This window comes from Arvicanthis niloticus, chromosome 1 (assembly GCF_011762505.2).
Source record: "Arvicanthis niloticus isolate mArvNil1 chromosome 1, mArvNil1.pat.X, whole genome shotgun sequence".
In the NCBI taxonomy this organism is placed as follows: Eukaryota; Metazoa; Chordata; class Mammalia; order Rodentia; family Muridae; genus Arvicanthis; species Arvicanthis niloticus.
The window spans coordinates 115,223,571-115,245,947 of NC_047658.1; the positions used below are offsets into that span (position 1 = coordinate 115,223,571).

At 53.0% G+C, this 22,377-nt stretch overlaps 4 protein-coding genes across 8 annotated transcripts; 1 reads left to right on the forward strand and 3 right to left on the reverse strand.

The window, feature by feature from the left end:
• Positions 1–2,339: 2,339 nt before the first annotated feature.
• On the reverse strand, positions 2,340–6,548 carry Prdx5 (peroxiredoxin 5). 2 transcript variants are annotated; one of them, XM_034485897.2, is made up of 6 exons: positions 6,291–6,548; positions 4,796–4,930; positions 3,146–3,277; positions 2,839–2,877; positions 2,663–2,724; positions 2,340–2,580 (listed from the first exon to the last, which is right to left on the reverse strand). In XM_034485897.2, exons 1-6 carry the CDS (start codon positions 6,546–6,548, stop codon positions 2,475–2,477), a joined length of 732 nt encoding a protein of 243 aa, XP_034341788.1. In that variant the 3' UTR covers positions 2,340–2,474. The 2 variants fall into 2 exon arrangements, with proteins under 2 accessions (XP_034341788.1, XP_076772359.1); XM_076916244.1 differs by lacking the exon at positions 2,663–2,724 and having other exon boundaries at positions 6,291–6,499.
• Positions 6,549–6,957: 409 nt separating this feature from the next.
• On the forward strand, positions 6,958–7,857 carry Trmt112 (tRNA methyltransferase activator subunit 11-2). The gene is made up of 4 exons (XM_034485909.2): positions 6,958–7,104; positions 7,194–7,295; positions 7,415–7,504; positions 7,584–7,857. The coding sequence occupies exons 1-4, from the start codon at positions 7,027–7,029 to the stop codon at positions 7,689–7,691; spliced, it is 378 nt and encodes a 125-aa protein (XP_034341800.1). The 5' UTR covers positions 6,958–7,026; the 3' UTR covers positions 7,692–7,857.
• On the reverse strand, positions 7,808–18,017 carry Esrra (estrogen related receptor alpha). Of its 3 annotated transcripts, none has more exons than XM_034485885.2 (7): positions 17,818–18,017; positions 16,267–16,603; positions 10,923–11,039; positions 10,664–10,792; positions 9,542–9,709; positions 9,182–9,451; positions 7,808–8,841 (listed from the first exon to the last, which is right to left on the reverse strand). In XM_034485885.2, exons 2-7 carry the CDS (start codon positions 16,589–16,591, stop codon positions 8,582–8,584), a joined length of 1,269 nt encoding a protein of 422 aa, XP_034341776.1. In that variant the 5' UTR covers positions 16,592–16,603; positions 17,818–18,017; the 3' UTR covers positions 7,808–8,581. The 3 variants fall into 3 exon arrangements, with proteins under 3 accessions (XP_034341776.1, XP_076772339.1, XP_076772335.1); XM_076916220.1 differs by lacking the exon at positions 7,808–8,841 and adding an exon at positions 8,890–9,033; XM_076916224.1 differs by lacking the exon at positions 16,267–16,603 and having other exon boundaries at positions 17,818–18,016.
• A 606-nt stretch (positions 18,018–18,623) lies between these two features.
• Positions 18,624–21,825, reverse strand: Catsperz (catsper channel auxiliary subunit zeta). Of its 2 annotated transcripts, none has more exons than XM_076916275.1 (5): positions 21,720–21,825; positions 21,252–21,561; positions 19,730–19,806; positions 19,470–19,536; positions 18,624–18,854 (listed from the first exon to the last, which is right to left on the reverse strand). In XM_076916275.1, the coding sequence occupies exons 1-5, from the start codon at positions 21,738–21,740 to the stop codon at positions 18,826–18,828; spliced, it is 504 nt and encodes a 167-aa protein (XP_076772390.1). In that variant the 5' UTR covers positions 21,741–21,825; the 3' UTR covers positions 18,624–18,825. The 2 variants fall into 2 exon arrangements, with proteins under 2 accessions (XP_076772390.1, XP_034376269.1); XM_034520378.2 differs by having other exon boundaries at positions 18,624–18,861.
• Between the last annotated feature and the right edge of the window lie 552 nt (positions 21,826–22,377).

The window sequence follows — 22,377 nt, forward strand, 5'->3', positions numbered from 1 at the left end:
GTTTAACAATAACAAGAGAAGATGAGCAGGAGACTGCACTTACAATTCCAACACTTGTAGATAAACAGGACGATGAGTTTAAGACCATCATGGTGCAGTGTGAAGTTGAGGCCATGCTCTTCCTCCTCCTCCTCTTCATCTTCCTCCTCTTCCTCCTCCTCCTCTCCTTCTTCCTCTTCCTATTTATGTATTTATTATGTTTTTTTTTTTTTTTTTTTTGAGTCACAGTTTCTCTGTGTAACAGCCCTGGGCTGTCCTGGAACTTAATCTGTAGACCAGGTTTGTCTGCCTCTGCCTCCTGAGTGCTGGGGTTAAAAGTATAAGCCACCATGCTTGAGTCTTTTCTTCTCTTTTGATTTTAAGAGCACGGGTGTTTTGCCTGCAGGTATGTCTACACACAGGGGTTTGTGCCCATGAATGCCAGAGGAGGGAGTCAGAAGCCCTAGAATTGGAGTTAGGAGTGGTTGCAAACTATCATGTAGGAGCTGGAATTGAACCCAGGTGCCTTGGCAGCTCAGCCAGTGCTCTTAACCATTGAGCCTCTCTCCAGCCCCAAACCTTTCTTCTTAATGGCTGATCCTCAGACTTCCTGCTCCAGCAGCACAAGGTGAGTGTGTGCATGGGTTCTTTTAGGACATTTTGTACAACTGTTTGGTTTTAATATTGGCCCTTTGGTCTTTACAGTAGCAGGTGCAGCCTCAGGCCTGGCTAGCCTTACCTCAGGCCTGAAGCCCAGCCTTACTGCATTCTCCTGACAGGTATTGTTCTCCTGAGAGGCCTGGAGCTGCTCCAGGGCTGGCTCAACTGCTAGACATTCCACCAGCCCAGGTGCTGTGCAAGCAGGACTCCCAGGCTAAGGCGCCACGGGAACCTTTAAACTCCTTTCTCTCAGCCATGACCCAGGCAGCGGCAAGAGACTCAGGAGAGGACACTTCTTTAGAGGTCTTACAAGGATGGGTAAAATCAGGCAGCCAGTGAGAAACGGGAGCTTACACTGTGAGAGTGACTGACTTCCGAGGCAGTGTGAGCTTCAGGGAAGAAGAGGCACGGCCCAGAGGCCAGGGCTCTGCACTGGGCCATGCAGGGCCCTGTTAAGAAGCCCTGCTTCTCAGCTTCTCCATTTGACTCTAAAGATCTGAGAGATGGGACCTGGGAAGGAACAAGTCTCTCTGGACTGTGCCTGTCAGGGTCACTGTTACCCAAGCTTCAAAAGAGAACAGACCAGAATTGGCCAGTGATTCAAGGGGATGTGGGTGGGATGAGAGAATCTCAGGAGAAAAGATGGGTGCACTGGCCACTCAGCTGAATTGTGGGTCCCTTAGTAGGAGAGCCCAGTGTCACCACAGAGGCCTCTTACCTGCTCCAGTGCTTTTTGCCTACCATCCCACCACAGATCCTTCCATGCCTTTCCTCTGGCTCCCAGCTCCCAGCTCCACACACTGGCTCAGATTAGAATCTGACCTGTGCCCTGGAGAAGTCCCGTGGTTGACTGGGGAGGCTAGGAGGCAAGCTCTTACTGCTCTCAGAGGCCTCAACTCCTACTGACTACCAGATTGCCTCAGCAAGTAGCCCCAGTGGCTGCTATAACCTGGGCCAGTCCTACCTTTCTAGCTCAACCTGACTCATGTCTGCCACTCCCATCCTTAGGCTCCTTTCGGGTACCAAGCCTTTTCCTCCCTGCCTGGTCTCCCATGGCTGCTGCAGGGCTGGTTTGGTCCAGAGTGCTGGACAGGCCTGGTATATACCTCACTATGCCTACACAAATCAGTCAAGTGCTCTGCAAGAATCTACCTGTTGTGGTACAATCTCCTAAACACAAGGACTTCTCAACAATACCCCAATGCTCCCCTGAATATGGATTCCAAACACCAGGAGCAGGATCTGTATCTCCTAAGGTCCCAAGCCCTACTGGTGACCCCAGCTCTTGGCCTTCATTTTCATCACTGGCCACACCTCTCCAAGGCTCTTCCTTCAGGAAGTCTCCAGTACTGAGCCTGGTACTGTGTGCTCTGATGAAACCAAGTCAGAGCCAGGGTGCTCTTGGAGGAACTGCAATCCAAAAGCTGGGAGGCTTGAAGCAAATCTTCCTGCCCTGTGTATTAAGAGTCAAAGAAATCTGCCAGCTCCTAGACCAAGCACCAGCTGTCCCAGGATGTACCAAGCAAAGCCAATTCTGGCTTCCTCTCAGCTTCAGGCTGGTTTGGAGGATGCTACCTTCCAGAACCCTGTCCCGGCTGTCCCTCTATTTTCTCTTCCAAACCCCTGCCAATGACTTCAGCTCTATCTATGTCTACATGTGAGCAAGGGTAAAGCAGACAATTCCATGCCAGAGGCAAAGACACAAATTAAACTATTTATTGCAGAAATACAGTTAAGGTTCCATTTAAGTAGTCCCCCCATAAGGAGGTACTGGACCTTTTGGCCCAGAGCCCAGGGTGGGAGAGGGGAGAGTCAGAGGACATCTGGCCAGGGCCTCAGAGCTGTGAGAGGATGTTGGGGGCCAGGCTGCAGGTGAGGCCTGTGCCATCCGGCTCCACGTTCAGTGCCTTCACTACACCGTTGTCTATCACCATGGAGAACCTGCCAGAAAGAGGCACAGCTGCAGAAGCACAGGCAGTAGCCAGGGCCCTAGTGCCAACAGGGGGGAGGGGTTCTACTTTACCTTTTCAGCCGACGATTTCCAAAGAGAGACACCAGAGAATCATCCAATAATAAGTCTGTCTCCTAGAGGACAGGCAGAGATGGGTGTCAGGAACCCCCAAACAGGCCAGGGACTGCTCCCATATAACATGTCCCTCCAGGACCAACTGCAGGCTGAGGGAAGAGTGGTACACTCACCTTCCCAAAGGCTCCAGTGGGGTCAGCCAGGAGTCGAACCTGAAGGAAAGAGAATAAATGTCACAAGAAATCTCCAGTGAGAGGGCTCGGTGAGTGAAGGTGCTTGCTGCCAAATCTGGCAACCTGAGTTCAGTCCCCACGATCCCACCTGGTAGGAGAGACTTCAGCCTCGCAGGCTATCCTCTGACTTCTACTTGTGCACAATGGCAAGAGCGCCCACCCCACATACAAAATGAGTAAGTAAAATGTAATAAAAAACAAGGAAACCTCCTTTCTGGCCCAACCCCTCACGGGCCCCACACCTCACCTTGCCTTCTGCCTGGTGGGCTCGACCCCACTCTTCAGTCACAAAGACATCATTTACACTTAAACAGGCTACCACCTGCACTCCTTTGGCCTTCAGAGCTCCAGCTTGCTCCACAAACCCAGGCAGGTGGGTCTAAGAAGAAAACAAAAGGTCAAACTAGGGGCAACTGCCTACTTTGCTCAGCCAGCTCCTCCTGCTTCCTAACCCCCCCCCCCCACAGGGCAAGGGGACCAGTGTGAAACCCCTGCTTCCTAACCCCTCCATCAGGGCAAGGGGACCAGTGTGAAACCCCTGCTTCCTAACCCCCCCATCAGGGCAAGGGGACCAGTGTGAAACCCCTGCTTCCTAACCTCCCCCATCAGGGCAAGGGGACCAGTGTGAAACCCCTGCTTCCTAACCTCCCCATCAGGGCAAGGGGACCAGTGTGAAACCCCTGCTTCCTAACCTCCCCATCAGGGTAAGGGGACCAGTGTGAAACCCCTGCTTCCTAACCTCCCCATCAGGGCAAGGGGACCAGTGTGAAACCCCTGCTTCCTAACCTCCCCCATCAGGGCAAGGGGACCAGTGTGAAACCCCTGCTTCCTAACCTCTCCATCAAGGCAAGGGGACCAGTGTGAAACCCCTGCTTCCTAACCTCCCCATCAGGGCAAGGGGACCAGTGTGAAACCCCTGCTTCCTAACCTCCCCATCAGGGCAAGGGGACCAGTGTGAAACCCCTGCTTCCTAACCTCCCCATCAGGGCAAGGGGACCAGTGTGAAACCCCTGCTTCCTAACCTCTCCCATCAGGGCAAGGGGACCAGTGTGAAACCCCTGCTTCCTAACCTCCCCATCAGGGCAAGGGGACCAGTGTGAAACCCCTGCTTCCTAACCTCTCCCATCAGGGCAAGGGGACCAGTGTGAAACCCCTGCTTCCTAACCTCTCCCATCAGGGCAAGGGGACCGGTGTGAAACCCCTGCTTCCTAACCTCCCCATCAGGGCAAGGGGACCGGTGTGAAACCCCTGCTTCCTAACCTCTCCCATCAGGGCAAGGGGACCGGTGTGAAACCCCTGCTTCCTAACCCCCCCATCAGGGCAAGGGGACCAGTGTGAAACCCCTGCTTCCTAACCTCCTCATCAGGGCAAGGGGACAGGTGTGAAACCCCTGCTTCCTAACCTCCCCATCAGGGCAAGGGGACCAGTGTGAAACCCCTGCTTCCTAACCTCTCCCATCAGGGCAAGGGGACCGGTGTGAAACCCCTGCTTCCTAACCCCCCCATCAGGGCAAGGGGACCAGTGTGAAACCCCTGCTTCCTAACCTCCCCATCAGGGCAAGGGAACCGGTGTGAAACCCCTGCTTCCTAACCTCCCCATCAGGGCAAGGGGACCAGTGTGAAACCCCTGCTTCCTAACCTCCCCATCAGGGCAAGGGGACCGGTGTGAAACCCGCCACTTTCATTTTGCCTTGGCTACTAGGAAGGTTGGACCTAAGTGTCTATGGTCAAGACCATGAAATCCCATAGGCAAAGCTTCTGTCTCATTAGCCTGAGTCCCGAGGGATTTTCACAGCGCTTCCACCAACACCATCAATCAGAGCTATTAGATATAACTAGGGTCCTTTTCTCCCACACTCCTGGTCTCAGTTTCTGATTCTGGAAAGGAGAAAACTCACCTTAGAACAGCCAGGTGTAAATGCCCCAGGGACTCCAAACAAAACACCTTTCTTGCCCTTGAACAGCTCTGCCAAGTTCACCTTCTTTCCGGGTTCCCCTTCAAATACCTCCACTGAGGGAATGGCATCTCCCACCTGGAGAAAAGGACTCCAGGATAACATGGAGTAAAGAGAGGCCCAGTAACCACAGCCAGACAGACAGACCTTGATGGAGCCAGTGACTACACCCAGCAGAGAGAGTGCCCGTCCGGTTCCAGGGGTCCATTTCTGTCTCACTCTCTTGTAATGTCCCGCCTGCCCCACATCCTACATGTTTCAAAACCTGACTAAGGCCAGTTAGTGGCAACAGAAAAAGGGAGAGGCCTTCTTGAGTGTCGCAATGCTCTGTAAACAAGCCACCCAAGATGGATCAATGCACAGAGGAGGAGTACAGAGGGCTGTGTCTGGGGTGGAGAAAGTGCCCAGCAACAGAGAGGGGGACAAATCCCATCCACACACCAGGAGAAAAATGTTGGAAACCGAGGGAAGTTGCCTAAGCATCAGGATGTAGGCTTGCAGGGTAGGTGGGGAGTGTCAGCCCACCTGGAGGCTTCCTGGAGCCACAAGAGGAAATGAAAGGAAGTGGTGAGTAGGTAAAGGTGCCCACCACCAAGCCTGATCACCTGAGTCCTATTCCCACAACCGACATGACAGAAAGACAAAACTGACTCCTGAGAAAATCCTCCTCTGACCTCCACATTCACATGCCTGTTACCAAACACACACACTAAGTACATATTTTTAAAGTTTTGGTTTTTTTTTTTTTTTTTTTTTTTTTTTGAGGGCCCTTAATCCTAACATTTGGGACTGAGAGGCAGACAGATCTCTAGGAGTTTGAGGCCAGTCTGGTCTAGAGAATGAGTTCCAGGACAGCCAAGACTATATAGTGAGTCAGTCTTTCTGTCTCTCTCCTTCCTCCCTCCCTGCTTCCTTTCCTCTCTCCTTCCCTCCCTTCCTCCCTCTCTCTTTCTCTAAAATGAAGTCCAAGAACAGGAGATGGGATAGATTCAAGAATTCCCAGAAAGACCAAACAGAAGGGGGGCGGGGAAGCATTTCATAGAGTGGAGAAAGAAGTGGGAAAGACAGACCCCTGTCTCCAAGGGACCACAGTTCTTTCAAAAGATGAGGTGAAGTGGAGTCTAGTACAATCACAAAAGGGCTGGGGCTTTGGAGAGGGGTATTAGGAGTTTGAAAAGCAGCAAAAGAGGTATTTCAAGAATGTGGGAAATGACATAGCATTCGGTCGCTTGAAAATGGTGGGGACTTGTCCCTGGACGTGGCATAGTAGGTTTGAGAGAGCGGCTCATGAAATGTTCCAGGACGGAGAGGCAGAGACAGGGTCTTACAGAAAGCATGACAAGAAGAAATGTAAAGGACGGTAGCCGAGACCCCGAGACCCCGTGTGGAACCCAAAGAGACGTGATAGGTTGGACCCAGGAGAGGTAAAATCGGTCACCTTGATCGGGGCCATGATCACCGCGGCGCTTCTGAAGCTGCGGGCCCCGCCAAACTCCCAACCTGCTCCTTTCCGGCCTGCTCTGCCTGCCGCGCACGTCCAGGTAGTCGATGCACGGAGCTCAGAACCGGCTACACTGCCCAAGACACGGAGCCACAGCTGTACCATGCCCGCCCCACTGCCGCAGCTCACCCGCAGATGGCTCTGCCCACAGGAGGTGGGTGCAGAGACCGCTCCGCCCACGCCAGCGCGCCGCATCCGCTACGCCGGCTTACTGAGGCTGAGCCGTGACGCAAGACAATGCGGCCGGCGGGGCTTCTAGGGGTCGCACGCCTTATCTGTATGCAGAAAGAGGTGCCTGGCTTACAAATGTGACAGTTTCTGACCCTTAACCGCAAAACACAGGTAGGGGGGTAATCTGGCTAAGCCTCAAATGTGCTTGTTTTACACTCAACCAGAGCGCCGCAAGGCAGCCGGTTTACGGGTGATTTGCATAGTATGTATGGATTTACAGCGAGCGGGGTTCGTCGTCAGCCTTTGCGGTCTCCCCGAGAAACGCTTCCGGTATCAGGACTCGACCCAACACAGTCCTTCCCGTCTCTCGGCTGCCGCAAAGTTCCCTTAACTCATCCACTTCCGGTCCGGCGAAGTGTCCAAGGGCTTCGACAGCGGAAGTGGTACAAAGGAGAAGTGTGGATCCTTCCGGTTCCAGCGACCCGGACTCCTGTGTGACAACATGAAACTGCTCACCCACAATCTCCTGAGCTCGCATGTGCGGGGCGTGGGCACGCGTGGCTTCCCGCTGCGCCTGCAGGTAACTGCACAAGGGTTTGTTGCCCTTACGGCTCAGGGTGGAAACTGCGGGGCCCGAACCTACCTCGCTAAATCTTTTCCCCCCCGCAGGCCACCGAGGTCCGCATCAACCCCGTGGAGTTCAACCCCGACTTCGTGGCACGGATGATCCCCAAAGTGGAGTGGGCGGCGCTTGTGCAGGCAGCGGACACCGTGAGGACCCCATCCCTTCTGTCACCCCTCGGAGGCGGCCTTGGGCTCTGGGCCCCGTCCCTGCTGGGGCTGGCTCGGTGTTTGTGTGCCCACTGACCCAGTAAGCTTCCTTTCCACAGTTAAACTTGGCTGAGGTACCCAAAGAGCCGACTGAAGGTTATGAACACGACGAGACGTTTTTGAGGAAGATGCACCACGTGTTGCTTGAGGTGAGAATTCTTGTGCATCACCTTCCCAAGCCCTCCCACTGAGGCACCCTGTGCTTAGCTTTGCTCTGCTCCCCCGCAGGTTGATGTGCTGGAGGGCACCCTGCAATGCCCAGAATCTGGTCGTCTTTTTCCCATCAGCCGCGGGATCCCCAATATGTTGTTGAATGACGAGGAGAGTAAGACATAACCTTGCTAGCCACCACTTTGGTATTTTGCTACCGTGTGTTTCTGTTGTATGGTCTGTTAACGAATGTGTCATGTGTGACCCCAAACACCCCCAGTGACTCACCAACCACGGTGTACTTGAGTTCCATAGTATATTTTTTTTTCTCATTAAAGGTTCAAAACCAAAAGCGGTTTCTCTTTGCAGCAAATATACATTAAAATAGAGTCTCTGTACAGCCAAGGGCTCTGGGCCCTGGCTTGCCCCATAGCCCTGCGCCTCCCTGGCCAAACCCAAAAATAAATATAGTGTTATTGCTCTGCAGGGCATAGAGGCAGTGCTATCCCCCACCCCTTGAGGTGGGAGCTGGTAGGGGGCCCTGGCCACCCCAGGGGTCCAGGGGCTGGAGCCTGCTTGGAGTTATTGCTTCAAGGGGGGGCACTAAAGCCCAATGCGAATGAGGAGAGGAGCGAAGGGACAGGGGCCTTTGCTTTCCAAGCCCCTCTCTGCTCTGGAGAGGAGGTCAGATTAAGCAGCAGCAAAAGCATCACCCACTGGGAGACTATGGCCTCCATCCCCTTCCCTCCCTGAGATCAGTTTCTGCCTCCTACACATCCCCTGCAGCCCCCTATGGCTTCCACAAGGCCCCCAACACTCTTGGGGGGGGGCACGTTATGGCTTGCAAGGGGCAGCACTGTGCCCACACCTGGGCATTCACTTTCCTGGCTTCTGACAATCCCCCCCCCCAAAGGGGGGAGGGAAGGGCATGAAGCCTTCTCCCAGGGGCGGATGGCATTGCCCTGGCCCTGCCAGCAGGCTATGGCACTGCCCAGACTCCAGCTTTGCCCCTTTGGGGCTAACACCCTATGCTGGGCAGATCCTGCCAGCCACCCCACCCTGTCCCACCCCTTGCCTCAGTCCATCATGGCCTCAAGCATTTCCAAAAACAGCTTGTGCATGGGCACCTTGCCCTCCAGCTTCACCCCATAGAAATGGGCCAGGACTTTGCCTGCTGTCTGGCGGAGGAGTGGCAGCGTAAGCAGCAGCCTGCCTGCACGCCTCCGCTCAGCACCCCCTCCAGGGCCAGCCCGGCCAGCTTCGTACTCCAGCAAGGCCTCATGCAGGGCTTCACGCAGCTGCTCCACAGCCTCAGCGTCTTCTATATGCACAGAGTCTAGGGAGGGAGAGAACCATTGGCTAAGATGACTAAAGGGGGGACTCAGCTGTTTGGAATCTCTGGGTCGGGTAATGCACTCACTGCTCTGCCTGTGAGCCAGGGCCCACCCTTTCTCACCTGTGGCCATCTCAAGCTCCACACTTCCCCTCTCACTTGTGCTTTGTCAGTAGACCACGAGAGCTCAGAATCCTATGTATAATTCAGGACCTTGGCTTACTTGGTGATTTTCAATAATTAAGCCTCAGTTGTCCTTATCCGCAACCACCATCATACCACCATCACTGGCAGTTGGAGGACCTTATGGGGAGACCTATGTGTGTTTTCCCTGAACACTCACCAGAATTGGCAAGGGCCAGAGCTTTCAGCAGGACGTACTCCTCCCGCTCCAGCCGTAGGGCTTGCAGTCGCCGAACCAGCTGCAGCAGGGCTGCCCCCAGATCCCCCAGACCAGCTGCCCGTGCCCCCTCTTCATCCAGGACCAGGTCCTCAGCAAAGGCCAGCTCGTCCTGCAGAGGCAGTGAGCGCTGGGCCACACCCAGCACCAGCACCTCCATCCACACACTCTGCAATACTGACATCTGGTCAGACAGTGACAGTGAGGAGAAGCCTGGAGGGCAGGGGAAACAGGACAGTTAAGACGGCAGCAGGGCCAAATATGGCTTACCTGTTCAAGGATGCTTAACCACTGGGCCTTTACCTGGGATGCTCTTGGCCCAGCTGATGGTGACCACTATCTCTCGATCAAAAAGATCACAGAGAGTGGCCACAGCAGGGAGGTGTCCATCAGGGCTTGCTGGGTCAGGCATGGCATACAGCTTCTCAGGTTCAACCACCAGCAGATGAGACACCAAAGCGTTCACTGGGGCTACAGTGACAGGTGAGGACTAGAGTCACAAACACATCTGGCAGACCTTGGAAGGCCTTCAGAGCCAGGTTCCTTCCCAGACATTCCCCTCTGGCCTTCCCTCAGAGAAGGGCTGTGAGCACTAAAATCTACCTGAGGCTTGGGGATAGCTTACAGACACCCCAGTCTAACATAACCCTGGTTCCCCCAACACCTTTACAAAAAAAGAAAATGCCCCTGTGCTGATTTGTTTTTGTCAACTTGACACACGTATATGTGGGAAGAGGAAATTTTGAGGAAATGCCTCGGTGAGGTTGGCCTGTAGCAAGACTCTAGGGTTTTCTTGTTTGCTGACTGATGTGGAAGGGCCCTATCTTCTGTGGCTGGTGTCATTCCTGGGCAGGTGGACCTGGGGACAACAAAGCAGGCTGAGCAAGCCAAGAGGATTAAGCCAGTAAGCAGTGTTCCTCCAAACCTCTATATCAGCTCCTGCCTTGCTTGAATCCCTGCTGTGACTTCCCCTCAGTGAGGGAGTTCGACCTGAGAGTTGTGAGCTGAAAGAAACCTTTTCTCCCAAGTTTCTTCTGGTGGTGGTGTTTTTATCACTGCAACAGAAACCCTAAGACACCCCCGTCCTGATCATGCTTCTACGTGGGTGTCTGCCTGTGATGTAGTTTATTGTCCTTGAATGTACTATACAGCCACCCATGACCCTAAACTCCCAATCCTGTTTTGCCTCCTGAATGTGGAATTAAGTGTGCATGGTGCATGGGCTGCTAAAGATCACACCCAGGGCTTCATACATGGTAGGCAAGCACTCTACTGAGCTACAGCCTGTTTGTGAAGATTATTTTATAATTATCTCTCAGGGAGAAATGAGAAAAGTAAGACGTGGGTCTCAGGGCAAGTGAGGAAACAAGACAGACCTGTAATGGCTGGCCCCCCACCCCAAAGCTTAGGAACCCCAGGTCTCACCTGTCTTCCGGGGTCCTCCAGCTACTGCCAGAGGACCGGAAGGGAAGGGGCCTGGGAAAGGCAAAGGGTCCACCTCTGGCCGCCGTTTGTACTTCTGTCGCCCTCCGCGGACACGGTCCAGACGAACACCTTGAATCGTAAAGCCAGACTGTTGATGAAGTACTTGCTCCACAGAGCCCTACTTCCCCACCTTCTCCCCAGGCTCCCACCCAACCCACTGGACCACCCCCATCTCACCCAGGCTCTGCCCAGCGCTCACCCTCCTTGAGCATGCCCACCCGCAGGCACTTGGTGAAGCGGCAGGCCTGACAGGCCTTGCGTCTCCGCTTGGTGATCTCACACTCATTGGAGGCCGGACAGCTGTACTCGATGCTCCCTGCCAGGAAGAGGCAGGGCTCCAGTGGCAGCCTCCCAGAGCCCGGAGGGGGCCCAGATGACAGGAGAGCCCTGACTCACCCCAGGCAAGCACCAGTCTGGGGGTATTGGGAGGAAAGGGAGAGCAGGATTTCATGAGCAGGACAGGGACGGGAACAGCCACTGGGCTGGGGTAACCCTGCTTGGATGAAGCAGGGCCCCATAGGCCAAGCTGCATATTTGCCCTGAAACCATACTTCTGGGCTCAAGAGCTGTCGAGGGCTACCATGGCTTCCAGGCTAAATCCAGGGCTCCACTGAGTTCTCAACTCCCTTGCCTAAAGCAATGCTTTCTACTTCTAGAAACCCTTCAGAGCTGTCTTTTGTTTCTAGGACAAGCCCTCATGGTCCTCATACCCTCTGGCACCTCTATGGTTTCTGTCTAGCAAATGGGTGCAGCCCCTAGGCCTGTCCAACCTCATTCTCCCTATCTCCCAGACCTTCAGGATTACATCTCCAGCCTGCACTGCACTGTGCTGTCTACATGCACATGTCCAGCAGCCCCAGGTCATCTGGAGGGAGGGTCTTCCAACCCACCCGCTGCACAAGAACCCCACTTCTGCCAAACATGCAATTACCTTCAGTTGCTCAGGAAACATGAGGACCATCTTCCCTTCCTGTCAACTGATGTCCAGCCTACTGGCAGTGTTGGGAGTCTCACCACCTCACCTACCTAACTCCTGCCTGCAGTGGCTCACTTGACCTGTCACCATATGGTTCACTGGCTTCCTGCAGTCTCTACTCTCCTCATTGGAGCTTGAGGGATCCTGGCACTCTCCTCTGATCACACTCCCCAGTGAGTTCTCTTGAGAGTAAGTGAAGAGTGTCCTTCAGGCTTGAAGAGCCAGGCCAATCATCCTTTCTAGTTCTGATCTGCACTGCATGCTCCTCAGACAGGGCCAGCCTCAGGGCATTCTATCTCCTGCCTGAGCTCTGGTCCTGACAGCCATGTCTGTTCCCTTACCTCCCTTCTCCTTGGAGAGGCCTTTCCTGAGCACCCTGTGACAAATCCCTCTTCAAAGCTACTTCTGGCCTTACCACTATCTGATACGTAACACGTGTGAATGTTCACTTACCCTGCAGCTTTCTGCTCCCTTTGTTCTGGCTGGGTAGCTGGGCTTTTGTTTTTGAGACAGTTTCACACCTTAGCTCAGGCTAGTCTTGAAAAATGTGTAACAGTCCTCCATCAGTCCTGTGGGCATCAGCCACACAGCTGGCTGTTTGGAGGATTGTTTGCCGTTCCGTGTACATGTGGCTATGTATGTGGAAGCCCTGGGTTCATGTGAGGTGTCTCCTTCAATGGCTCTCCACTTCTTTTCTGAAACAGGGTCTCACTATGTATCCCTTGTCAGCCGTAAATTCACTAGCTAGACAAGGCTGGCTTCCTAAGCACTCGGGTAAAAGGTGTGCCCAGCATGCCTGACTTCACCTTATATAATCTGAAACAAGGTCTCTCACAGAACCTGGAGCTCACCAACTCAACTAGAGTGGCCCCAAGCCTCCTGTCATTGCCTCCCAACATCTGGTTTAATGTGAGCACCGAGCATCCAATTCAGCGGCAAACACCAAAAGTGCCATCTTCTCCATCCCCTCTTTTTTTTTTTTTTTTTTTTTTGAAACAGGATCATATGTAGCTCAGGCTGGCCTCTTAACTCACTACATAGTGGAGGATAACCTTGAATCTTGGTTCTCCTGCCTCCACCTACAAATGCTAAAATAGCAAGCATGTACCACCACACCAGGGTAGACAGTACATTGTTATATAGCCCATACATATTCCACATGTCCCCCAAGAATGCCTTAAGCTCACAGTCCTCTTGCCTCAGCCTCCCAAATGCTGGAATTAGCTGGAAGCTGCTGTGAACACTTTACCCTGTGTGTTCTCTCTCAACTTACTGTCAGTTCCAGTCACAAGGCCTGATGTGTACTAGGTACCAGTGGCCCCTCAACCTCACAGGGCTGTCTCAAGGACCAAAGCACACAAGGAGCCAACAGGCCTTTCATGCGTCTCTCCTCCTATATCCACAGGGCTGCTATGCTCAGCTCAAGGTGCCTCCCCAGGGAAACCCTCCAGCCCCAGTCCTGACAGGCCCTTAGCACACACCCTGCTTTCTGCCTTCCAACACATGCTACAAATCAAACCGGACAGTTCTGACCAAGTCAGTTTCCCTTCCCCAGCCTCAGGCCCAGCTGGGTGGGAGCACAGGCTCACGTACTAAAGAGCAGGGACACCTGGGGTCTGCAGCACACACCTGCAACGCCAACGCTTAGAGCCAGGGAAGGACGGCTGCAGGACCGAAGCAGCCTGAGCTGTGCAGCACGACCCTACTTAAGAAAGAAAAGTAAAAGGCTATGGGGACTTACCATCTCTGATTTATTTACTTAACTTAGGTGTTTGTTTGGAGACCTGGATCTTTCTCTATAGCTCTAGCTGCCCTGAAACTCCTTATGTAGATCAGGCTAGCCTCAAACTTAGAGAGATCCACCTGCCTCTGTCTCCTGAATATCAACTGTGACATTATGTGGTTCCTATTCTTTTTGTTTGTTTTTTTCAAGATAGGGTTTCTCTGTCCTGCTATACTCAGCTCAAGTATATATTCAATACTCATACTGAATATATATGGGAGATAGATAGATAGATAGATAGATAGATAGATAGATCAAGACACTGTCTCCCCTGGTGTGGAGGCACATGAGTGTAGCTTGGCTGTCCTGAAACTCAGTCTACATGTAGACCAAACTGGCCCGCCTCTGCCTCCAGAGTGCTAGGATTAAAGACATACACCAACACCGCCCACTGTACTTCCCGTTCCTAATACCTGTGAGGTCTCAGTTTTCCTACCTGCAGAGTTGGCAGGATAAGAAACATGCACTTGAGGCTGGAGTGGAGCACACTGGTGGAGGACGTGCTCAGCAGCACTCAGGAGGCCCTGAATTCCATCACTAACAACCTCTCCCCACACCACCCCCAAAATCATACTTTGAGAGGCCAGTTTAAAAAAAAAAAAATGAATAGAGCCAGCCACGATGGCTCAGGCCTTTAATCCCAGCACTGGAGAGGCAGGAGCAGGCGGATCTCTGTGATTTGGAATCCAGCCCAGTCTACATAGTGAGTTCCAGGATGGACAGCAAGGGTTTTATAGTGAGATCCTGTCTCCGAAGAAAAGAGAGAGAGAGAGAGAGAGAAGGGGGGGAAGGAAGGAAGGAAGAAAGAGGGAGGGAGGGAGAGAGGGAAAAGGGGAAAGGGAGGGGGAAGAGGAGGGGAGGGAGGGAAAAGAAAAGAATAAATGAAGGCAATTTCCAGCAGTTAGGTTTGGCTTAACTCCGTCAGGATGAAGGTGAACGGGAGGCACCTGGCTCTGGCCAGCAAGGAGCAGTTTTAGACCAGTGCACTTCAGTCAGATGAAAACTCACTGGAACCAAGCACTCCATAGGTAGAGGCAGGCAGAGCTCTGTGAATTCAAGGCCAGTCAGGTCCTTAGAGTGAGTTCTAGGACAGCTATGGCTAAACACTGAGACCATATCTCAAAACAACATAAAAAAAAAAAAAAAAAAAAAACCATAAAACAACTCTCTGGAATATCACTATCAGTGGTCCAAAGTCCAGGTCACTAGTGGTACACAGAAGCAGCAGTCTGGAGTTTAAGAGCTCAGCTCTGGACCTGCACTAAAACCAGGCTGTCACTTTCTACTTGAGAGATACAAGTAGCTACAACACCTCCTGTGCATTAGCTCTTAACACTGGCCCTTTACAAAGGGTTCAATAAGGGGATGAAATCCTGAAAGTAAAAGGGGTCAATACCTACCACAGGTTAAGCACTCAAAAAAATGTTCTCCAACCAGCTGATGCCTCAAGATGATTCAGTACGTAAAGGCACTTGCTGCCGAACCTGATGTCCTGAGTTCAGTCCCCGCATCCTTTATGGTAGACATCAAGAGGCTACTCCCACAATATATCCTCTGACCTCTACACACATACGCTGGGTGCAAATGTATACACACACAAAATAAATACATGCTAAGAAAACTTTTACAAGTCAGCTGCAGTGGTATTTGCCTATCACCACAGCACTCCTGGGAGGCTGGGGTAAAAGGGTATAGAGTTTAGGCCTGGAAGACACAGTGAGTCCCAGGCCAACTACATAATAAGATAATGTCTCAATATATATTTTGTAAATGATGTTATAGCCTCAGAGTAACCAATGGTTGCTTAAGAACAATAGGCCTACCCCAGAGAATGTTCATATCAATGTCTTCATCACTGCTGTCCTGGGTAAGATTTAAAAAAAAAAAAAAAAAAAAAAAGTGGCTAAAGAGAGAGGAAGCCTGCCTTTTCAAAGCTGCATGCTAAAACATAATAAACCTGTATCAGTTGCCCATAAACACCTGCCTTGAGTTAGTAGTGCGATGCTCTGGGGGAGCCAAGAAGAGTGACTCTGTGTAGTGCTAGGGATTTGCAGGCAGCGACTACGGGCAGCAGGAAAGTCGGGAGCTGAGTTCTGTAACAGGTGCTCCTGTATCCTGGCTCACACCCCGATCCGACCCACCAGTGGCCTATGCCAGTAGCTTCTTTCTTCTACTTCTTTTTTTTTTTTTTTTTTTCTTTCTTTTTTTTTTTTTTTCTCTTCAAGACAGAGTTTCTCTGTGTAGCCCTGGCTGTCCTGGAACTCACTCTGTAGACCAGTCTGGCCTCAAACTCACTGATCAACCTGCCTCCTGCCTCCCCGGTGCTAGGATTAAAGGTGTGAGCCACCCCTGCCCGGCTAGCCCCCCCTCCCCCTTTTGGGGGAGAGGAGCAGGCTTTCACGTAGCCAAGCTGTCCTTCAACTTACTATGTAGTTAATGCTGACCTTGAATTTCTGATGCTCCTAGTTCCATCTCCAAAGTGCTGAGTTTTAGGTATGCAACACCACACTTGATTTATACAGTGCTAAGGACAGAACCTAGAGCCTCCTGTAAACTAGGCAAGCATTCTACTAACCTCAGCTATATCCCCAGCCATCATACCCCTAAAAAAAATGATGTCCCGGGAAGTACAAGAAAATTCAAATTCCAGACTGCCAACAACCTCAAGCAGCAACAGACAGGCTCAGGGTCTCCTGCATGCAGCACTGTACCAATTAGAAAGTGCCAGGCCTGAAGGGTACAGGGCTAAGGGCACAGAAGCAGGGGATGGGGGTAGGGGCTCACCCTGGATGGTCCTCTTGAAGAAGGCTTTGCAGGCCTCACAGGATGCCACACCGTAGTGGTAGCCAGAGGCCACATCCCCACAGACCAGGCAGAGGCGTTTGGGTAGAGAGCTGAGCACTAGCTTCCCACTGCCCTGCTCACCAGACCCTGCCCCCTCCCCATCCTCCTCCTCCTTGTGCCCTGGAAGGCAGCGGGCTGGAGCTGGACCAGAGGCCAGGGTCACCGGGGGTTCAGTCTCAGTCTCTGAGGAACCCTTTGGACTGTCAGGGCTGGCTGGCTCTGCCTTGATGTAGAGGGGCTCGATGCCCACCACCTGGCTGGACATGGTGCTGGTCACCTGCAGGGAAAGACCATCAGGGTCACAGGGAGGCACCCTGCCACATAGGTTGGGCAACACTGGGCCTAGGCCAGGCTTCCAGGCTCAGCCAAGGAGAAGGAGGAGGCAGAGTCCAAGGAAGAGCCCGGCTGCCCATGAAGAGGGCCCCCAGCTGTCGCCATGGGAACAGAGTCTCCAGAGCCTCTGGGGCCAGTAACTGACAGCAGGTCCTCCTCCTGGGAACCTGGGAGTGGCTTGGCAAGTCTAGCTCCCACCCAAGCCAGGAAGCAGGGCAACCTCAACCTGCAGGCAACTCTCAACCCCCAAATAAGCATGATACCTCTCCTCAGTTTTCTCCAGATGTTGGGAGGTGCTCTCAAGTATTCAAGAGCATACTGAGGAACCGGCAGTGGGGCAAAGGGGGGCGGAGGCGAAGGATATGGCCACTCTCTCAGGAGTTTCCACATGTCCACACATGCTCTCTCTCTCTCCTGGGAGCCTTCAACTCACACATGGCCTTTAACCAGTCCCAAGTTCTCACATACTCCCAGCAAAAGAGCACACTCAATAAGCAAACTCACACTCAAGTCTTACAATCCCTCACCACACTCTTGTAAGGGAGTCTCTCACCTCTGACACGCCACCCCCTCCTGCCTTAGCAAGCCCAGTCCAGCCACGCCATGTAGGGCGCGGCTCCACCTCTTTTGCACCCCAGACCTGCAGGGTTCATTCTTGCACTCCAGCTGCCGTAGAGCTCACTACCTCTCGCGACCTCCAGGGCCACCCCCCCCCCCATCAACCTGCGCACACCTATGGGAAGTTGCCTGAAGTTACTAATCTCCCCTCCCCCCTTTGCCCGCGGGGGACTTCTATTAGGTTATCAGGAAGTAAGAAGAGGCGACAAGGAAGAAGTTCTCCCTCGCGCTAGGATGACCTATGACCCAGAGAGGAGGGTAGCCCAAAGCCCATGCAAGCGCCCCCACGTGGCCTCAAGGGCCCCTTTCAATCCCAGCCCACCCCGAGGACTCCCGCAATGCTCAAGGATTGATCTGAACGCTGCCCGGAGACTCGCTCCAAAGCCCGAGGCTAACCCGAGGCCAGGACCTGAAGCCAGTCCTGACCCGGCCGCCGCACCAGGCGCGACCCCGCCCGCAGCCCGCCCCCCGCCCGCGCTTGCACATGGCCCCCGCCGCGCCCGCCCACCCCCGCGGCCGCGTTCCCTTCCGCCCCCGGACCTTGGGCTCCGGCAGGGCTGGCGGGCAGGCATGGGGGCCGAGCGGCCCGGAGAGCCGGGGTGAGCGGGGGCCGCCTCCTCCGGCCGCACCGCCCCGCCGCGCTGCGTCCCCCCTCACTCGGCGGCGCCGCTGGCTGCTTGTAGGACACAAAAGGACATCGCGGCTGCTTCCTACTCCGCTTCCTCCAGCTGACAGCGGAGGCGGGGCCGGCCTGCGCATGCAAAACAGGGGGCGGGGCCAGGTGCCCTATGCTAATATCCGAGGGAGGTGGCGGCGCCTGCGTACCCGGAGGCCAGTGGGCGGGCCTTAGCGACACACACGCGTGCGCGGCCGTCCTAGGGGCGGGGCCTGAGCTTAAGGGAGGCTCCAGGAATAGAAGCCAGTCCGGGAGAGAAGCCGGAGAACCCTTGCGTCACGAAGGAAGGCGGTGCTCTGCCTTAGAAGAGTAGGCGTAGCTGTTCAGTAAACTCACTCTGAAGGCGTTGAGCGTGTATGTAAATGTGAGGGCGGGGCTATGTAACTGCGTATGCATAAGGGGTGGGGCCAAACGGGGTGCTGCTCCCCCCCACACACCCCATTATGTTGATGGGACACTTGACAGATTTGGTAGACCAGCACCCCTGAGGACCCTCGAGTGGAGAAGCAGACCTAAAATATGCAAGTAGCCCTGGTTTGCGAGTTCCTCAAAGGCGGTACTGGTGAGACAGGAGCGGACAAAACTCAAGGTCACTGCGGTGACCGAATGAAGGTCACGGGGAAAGGCGGGGCCACGTGCGTCCGCCTCACGCAAGCAGCCACGCACTGACTCTGGAACCATGCATAGACTCTTTAATTTCTCTAGGATTCAAATTCCATGCAGATAGGGTCGAGCTTGGGTTCGAGGGGCCGGAAAGGACACGGGGCGGACGTCTCGTTGGCCACTTGAGCTGGAGGTTCACTGATCCGCAAAGTACAGCCTCTTGTTCCGGCGTTTCTTGATCCCCTCGATGTATCCCTGCAGCTCTTTAGTCAAGAAGTGGCTTCTGCCAATCGTGGACCTATATGCTAGGAAGAGGGCAGAGCTGAACTCAGGGTCATGAGCAACCACAGGTGATTTGAGGTGGCAGTTAGTGCTGGATTTGGGTCTGTGTTAGTTTGGAAGATTTTGGATCTCCTAGGTGCGGTGTGAAGAATGGCGGAGAAGAAGGCTGAAGAAGTTGCTGCAAGCCTGAACAGAGGCGGCGAGAGCCAGCCTCCTCCTGAGCTACCCACTCTAACTAGTTATCTGGCCCTTTCTTCCCTCTGTATGCTCATAGATCATGAACAGGTTACTCAGATAATCCAATATCCAGTACATCTACTCAAATGATCCCGATGTGTCACAGCTCCCCCACCCGGGAGTGAAGCTAAGCTACACAAAGGCTGTCACTCCGTTGGACAAGCAGAGAAAACAGACTTGCTAGAAAGGGGCTTATTTTAAGTCCTCTGAGTCACTCACTCCATTGAGTTTGCCTGTGCCTAGTTTCTTGACTTTTAATTTTTAGGGCGTCCTTGGAGTATGTGTGAGTGCTAAGGGGATCTGACAATGCATACATAACCTGAAACTCCATACTCCCAAGCCCTGCCAAAGCCACCAGGATCTTTTGTGGAAGCTGGGGGTAGGGGGAGCTCACTACTGAGGGCTTTCTTGAGAATGTCCAGAACTTCAGACTCCATGAGTTCTATCAGAGGCAGGGGCAGCTGGAAAAACAAGAGACTCAACTAACCAAGGCACCCCAGTTCCATGTAAAGCTGAAGTGCTCCCCACATGATCTCCTCAGCTTGCCTGCCCCAATTTCCTGAAATCTGTCCCACCCTGTTACCACTGCAAGCCTCAGTCTGCCCATCTCCTACCCACTACTTGACCCCAGGAGTCTCCCCAGACCCCTCCAACCCTGTTCTGCTGCTCTCTCCAGTAGACTTGGTTCGGCTTTGATAGACAGAGGAGTATGGACTCTGAAGTACTCGTTGCTGGAGAAATGGAAAGAGAAAGCAGTCATGGTCAGGCTCCTGGGTCTGCCTTGGAGCAGAATTGTATCTGGGTAGGCACGTGGGGTTCGGGGAATAGTTCCAGATACTACCTTCATCAAAGACCGTATGGGACACTGCTTTCAGCCCTAGGCTTTAGAATCCCACTCAAGTGGGATCCAGAACCAACTGTCCCACTGTGTGAGACTTGGGGACTTTTTGATTCATCACCTGTAAATGGAGTCATAGGAATTCCCTCGTGTTTCCTGTGTAAGTGTGTTGTTGGGAATTGAACATAGGACTTTGTATAAACTATGAAAGAACTCTACCAGTAAGCTATATTCCCAGAACAATCTCTATGGCAGTTGTGATATGTAAGGTCACAGTACAAGAAATCCTGTGCCTCTGGCAGTGGTGGCGCACGCCTTTAATCCCAGCACTTGGGAGGCAGGGACAGGCAGATTTCTGAGTTTGAGGCCGGCCTGGTCTACAGAGTGAGTTCCAGGACAGCCAGGCTACACAGAGAAACCCTGTCTCAAAAAAAAAAAAAAAAAAGAAAGAAAGAAAGAAAGAAAGAAAGAAAAGAAAAGAAAGGAAATCCTGTGCCTGACATGTAACAAGTTCAGTATACATCAATTGTCATGTCTGTATCTCTCTTTGTTTAGACATGTTCTCACTATGTGGCTGTAACTGTCCTAGAACTCATTATCTAGGCCAGGCTAGTTTTGAATTCATAGCCTCCTAAATACTGAGAACAAGGGGATACACTTCCACAACTGGGTTGTTATCAGTGCTCATTTCTTGATGAAGGTAGAAACGGAAAGGACAAAGGATGGATACACACAAGTCTCAAACAGTACTTGGTATACTGTGTGTAATCCCAACACTCAAGAAGATACCAAGACCCAATGTCATCTTGGACTATACAGTGAGACTCTCATTCCAACAAGAAACATAAAATAAAAATAAAGTAACTATTGACCAAAAGAGAGACTTCAAAACAGCCAGATCCCAGCCAGGGAATGAATTCTGTCCTTTCAGCTGTCACAGTGATGAAATTAAACACACAGGTGAGAGAGGGCTCGAAATATGGCTTAGTGGAGAAGAATTTTCCTACCAAACCTGATGCATTCAATTCGACCCCCAGCACCACATTAAGATAAAAAAATATAATAACAAAAACGGACCTGGTCTTTCTTTACTGCCCTGCCTGCCTGTGCTTTCTTCTACGTTTCCCGGGTTTCTCGTAGTAGAATGCCTGCCCGGTAGGGGGCGCTCAAGGAATATCTGAATTAAAGCGTGAAAGATTCCCACCTGAGCCCTCTCCCAAGAAATCCTAGAAACTTGGGTTTCTAGGGGCTTACCCCCATTTTGCAGAAAGGGACGTTGAGACTCGGGCTAGCCCCACCCCTATGACACACCCATCGCCCCGGCGAGGCTACACTGACCGAAGGAGGCCAAAGAGTCTCCGTGCTCTTCCTCAGGCTCCGAGGAAATGCCACGACACCGTTCCAGCTCCAAACGTGCTTGCTGCTGGATCTCCTCTGGGGTGAGGTTGAGGTCTTCCGTAATAGAAATGGTCTGGCTGTACTTGCGAAGCCTGCTTAAAGATTTGTCCTCTTCGTCGAAGTCCTCGCAGAAGTCAGATACCGACACGTTCGCTGTGGACAGCGTGGCCGTGCTCCATAGGTCACGAACATCTCCCAACAGGCTGGATCTGACCGAGCTGCGGCGACCGTTTGCTTGTCTGAGCACCGGCTGCGGGTCACACACAAGTAAGGTAGCCAAGGAATTCAGGGAGCTGAAGGGAGCAGGGAGACTGGACTGGGATGGGGACTCAAGGAGAGCTGCCAAGCACCCAGACCGAATGACAGAAACCTAAAGGAGTCCTAAGGCGCGTCGGGCAGACGTCTTACTTTGATAACGTTTTCATCCATCGTTCCGCACCAACGGACCAGTATCCACAGGGCTCAATCGAGAAGGGGGGGTGTCACGCTCCAGGAAGTGGGAGGGGCAGAGTCTCCTCCCGGATGGTTATAGTGGTCTCCCGGGGGTGGGGGGAGACTTCAAAATACAGATAGCATGAAGACTCGAAATTGCTCCCACCCCCAGTATCAATGCCAAGACTGGAAGTGCCCAGGCCAGTTTCGAGTCCGGGTCTCCTCCAGGCAGGGACAATTGTCTGAATACCTGAGCTTAACCGGCGTGGGTGCCCAAGGACAACAGTGGGCCTAATATATAATCCCATGGTGGCGCGAGAAAAGCACTCGCACACCCATTTGGGTCCAGGAGCACTCACTCGGTGGTGCAGACTTTTTGTTTTATTGATGCAGGTTTTGAGGCACAGTCGTGAGGTGTGAGGGGTAAAACTGGCAGGGAAGCGAGACAGAAAGCCTTGGATGCTGGGCTTTGGAAACGGTTGGATGTGAAGAACCAGCTAGGGAAGAGCGATGGCATTTGGCAACCATGGGACTCCTCTCAGGGTTGCAAAAGAGGGCTCTTTGGTCAAATAAGCCAAGCACCCCTGGGCATCAGCAAGACCGAAGCCCTGGCGTGGGGTCCCGGGCCAGAGAT

Bases quoted from the DNA above. Each gene is read 5' to 3' on its own strand.
- Esrra (XM_034485885.2), bottom strand. From the start codon at position 16,591: ATGTCCAGCCAGGTGGTGGGCATCGAGCCCCTCTACATCAAGGCAGAG. The intron at 10,793-10,922 runs GTGAGCGCTGGG...TTACGATTCAAG, and splicing joins GGTGGGCATGCTCAAGGAGG to GTGTTCGTCTGGACCGTGTC. The intron at 9,452-9,541 runs GTAAAGGCCCAG...CCTGCCCTCCAG, and splicing joins CTGGGCCAAGAGCATCCCAG to GCTTCTCCTCACTGTCACTG.
- Trmt112 (XM_034485909.2), top strand. From the start codon at position 7,027: ATGAAACTGCTCACCCACAATCTCCTGAGCTCGCATGTGCGGGGCGTG. The intron at 7,296-7,414 runs GTGAGGACCCCA...TCCTTTCCACAG, and splicing joins TTGTGCAGGCAGCGGACACC to TTAAACTTGGCTGAGGTACC. The intron at 7,505-7,583 runs GTGAGAATTCTT...GCTCCCCCGCAG, and splicing joins TGCACCACGTGTTGCTTGAG to GTTGATGTGCTGGAGGGCAC.
- Prdx5 (XM_034485897.2), bottom strand. From the start codon at position 6,548: ATGCGGCGCGCTGGCGTGGGCGGAGCGGTCTCTGCACCCACCTCCTGT. The intron at 4,931-6,290 runs GTGACCGATTTT...CCTTTTCTCCAG, and splicing joins TGATCATGGCCCCGATCAAG to GTGGGAGATGCCATTCCCTC. The intron at 2,878-3,145 runs GTGAGGTGTGGG...TCTTTCCTTCAG, and splicing joins CCCACCAGGCAGAAGGCAAG to GTTCGACTCCTGGCTGACCC.
- Catsperz (XM_034520378.2), bottom strand. From the start codon at position 21,740: ATGGATGAAAACGTTATCAAA. The intron at 21,562-21,719 runs GTAAGACGTCTG...TGTGACCCGCAG, and splicing joins TGGATGAAAACGTTATCAAA to CCGGTGCTCAGACAAGCAAA. The intron at 19,537-19,729 runs GTTGGAGGGGTC...TTGTTTTTCCAG, and splicing joins GGAGAGAGCAGCAGAACAGG to CTGCCCCTGCCTCTGATAGA.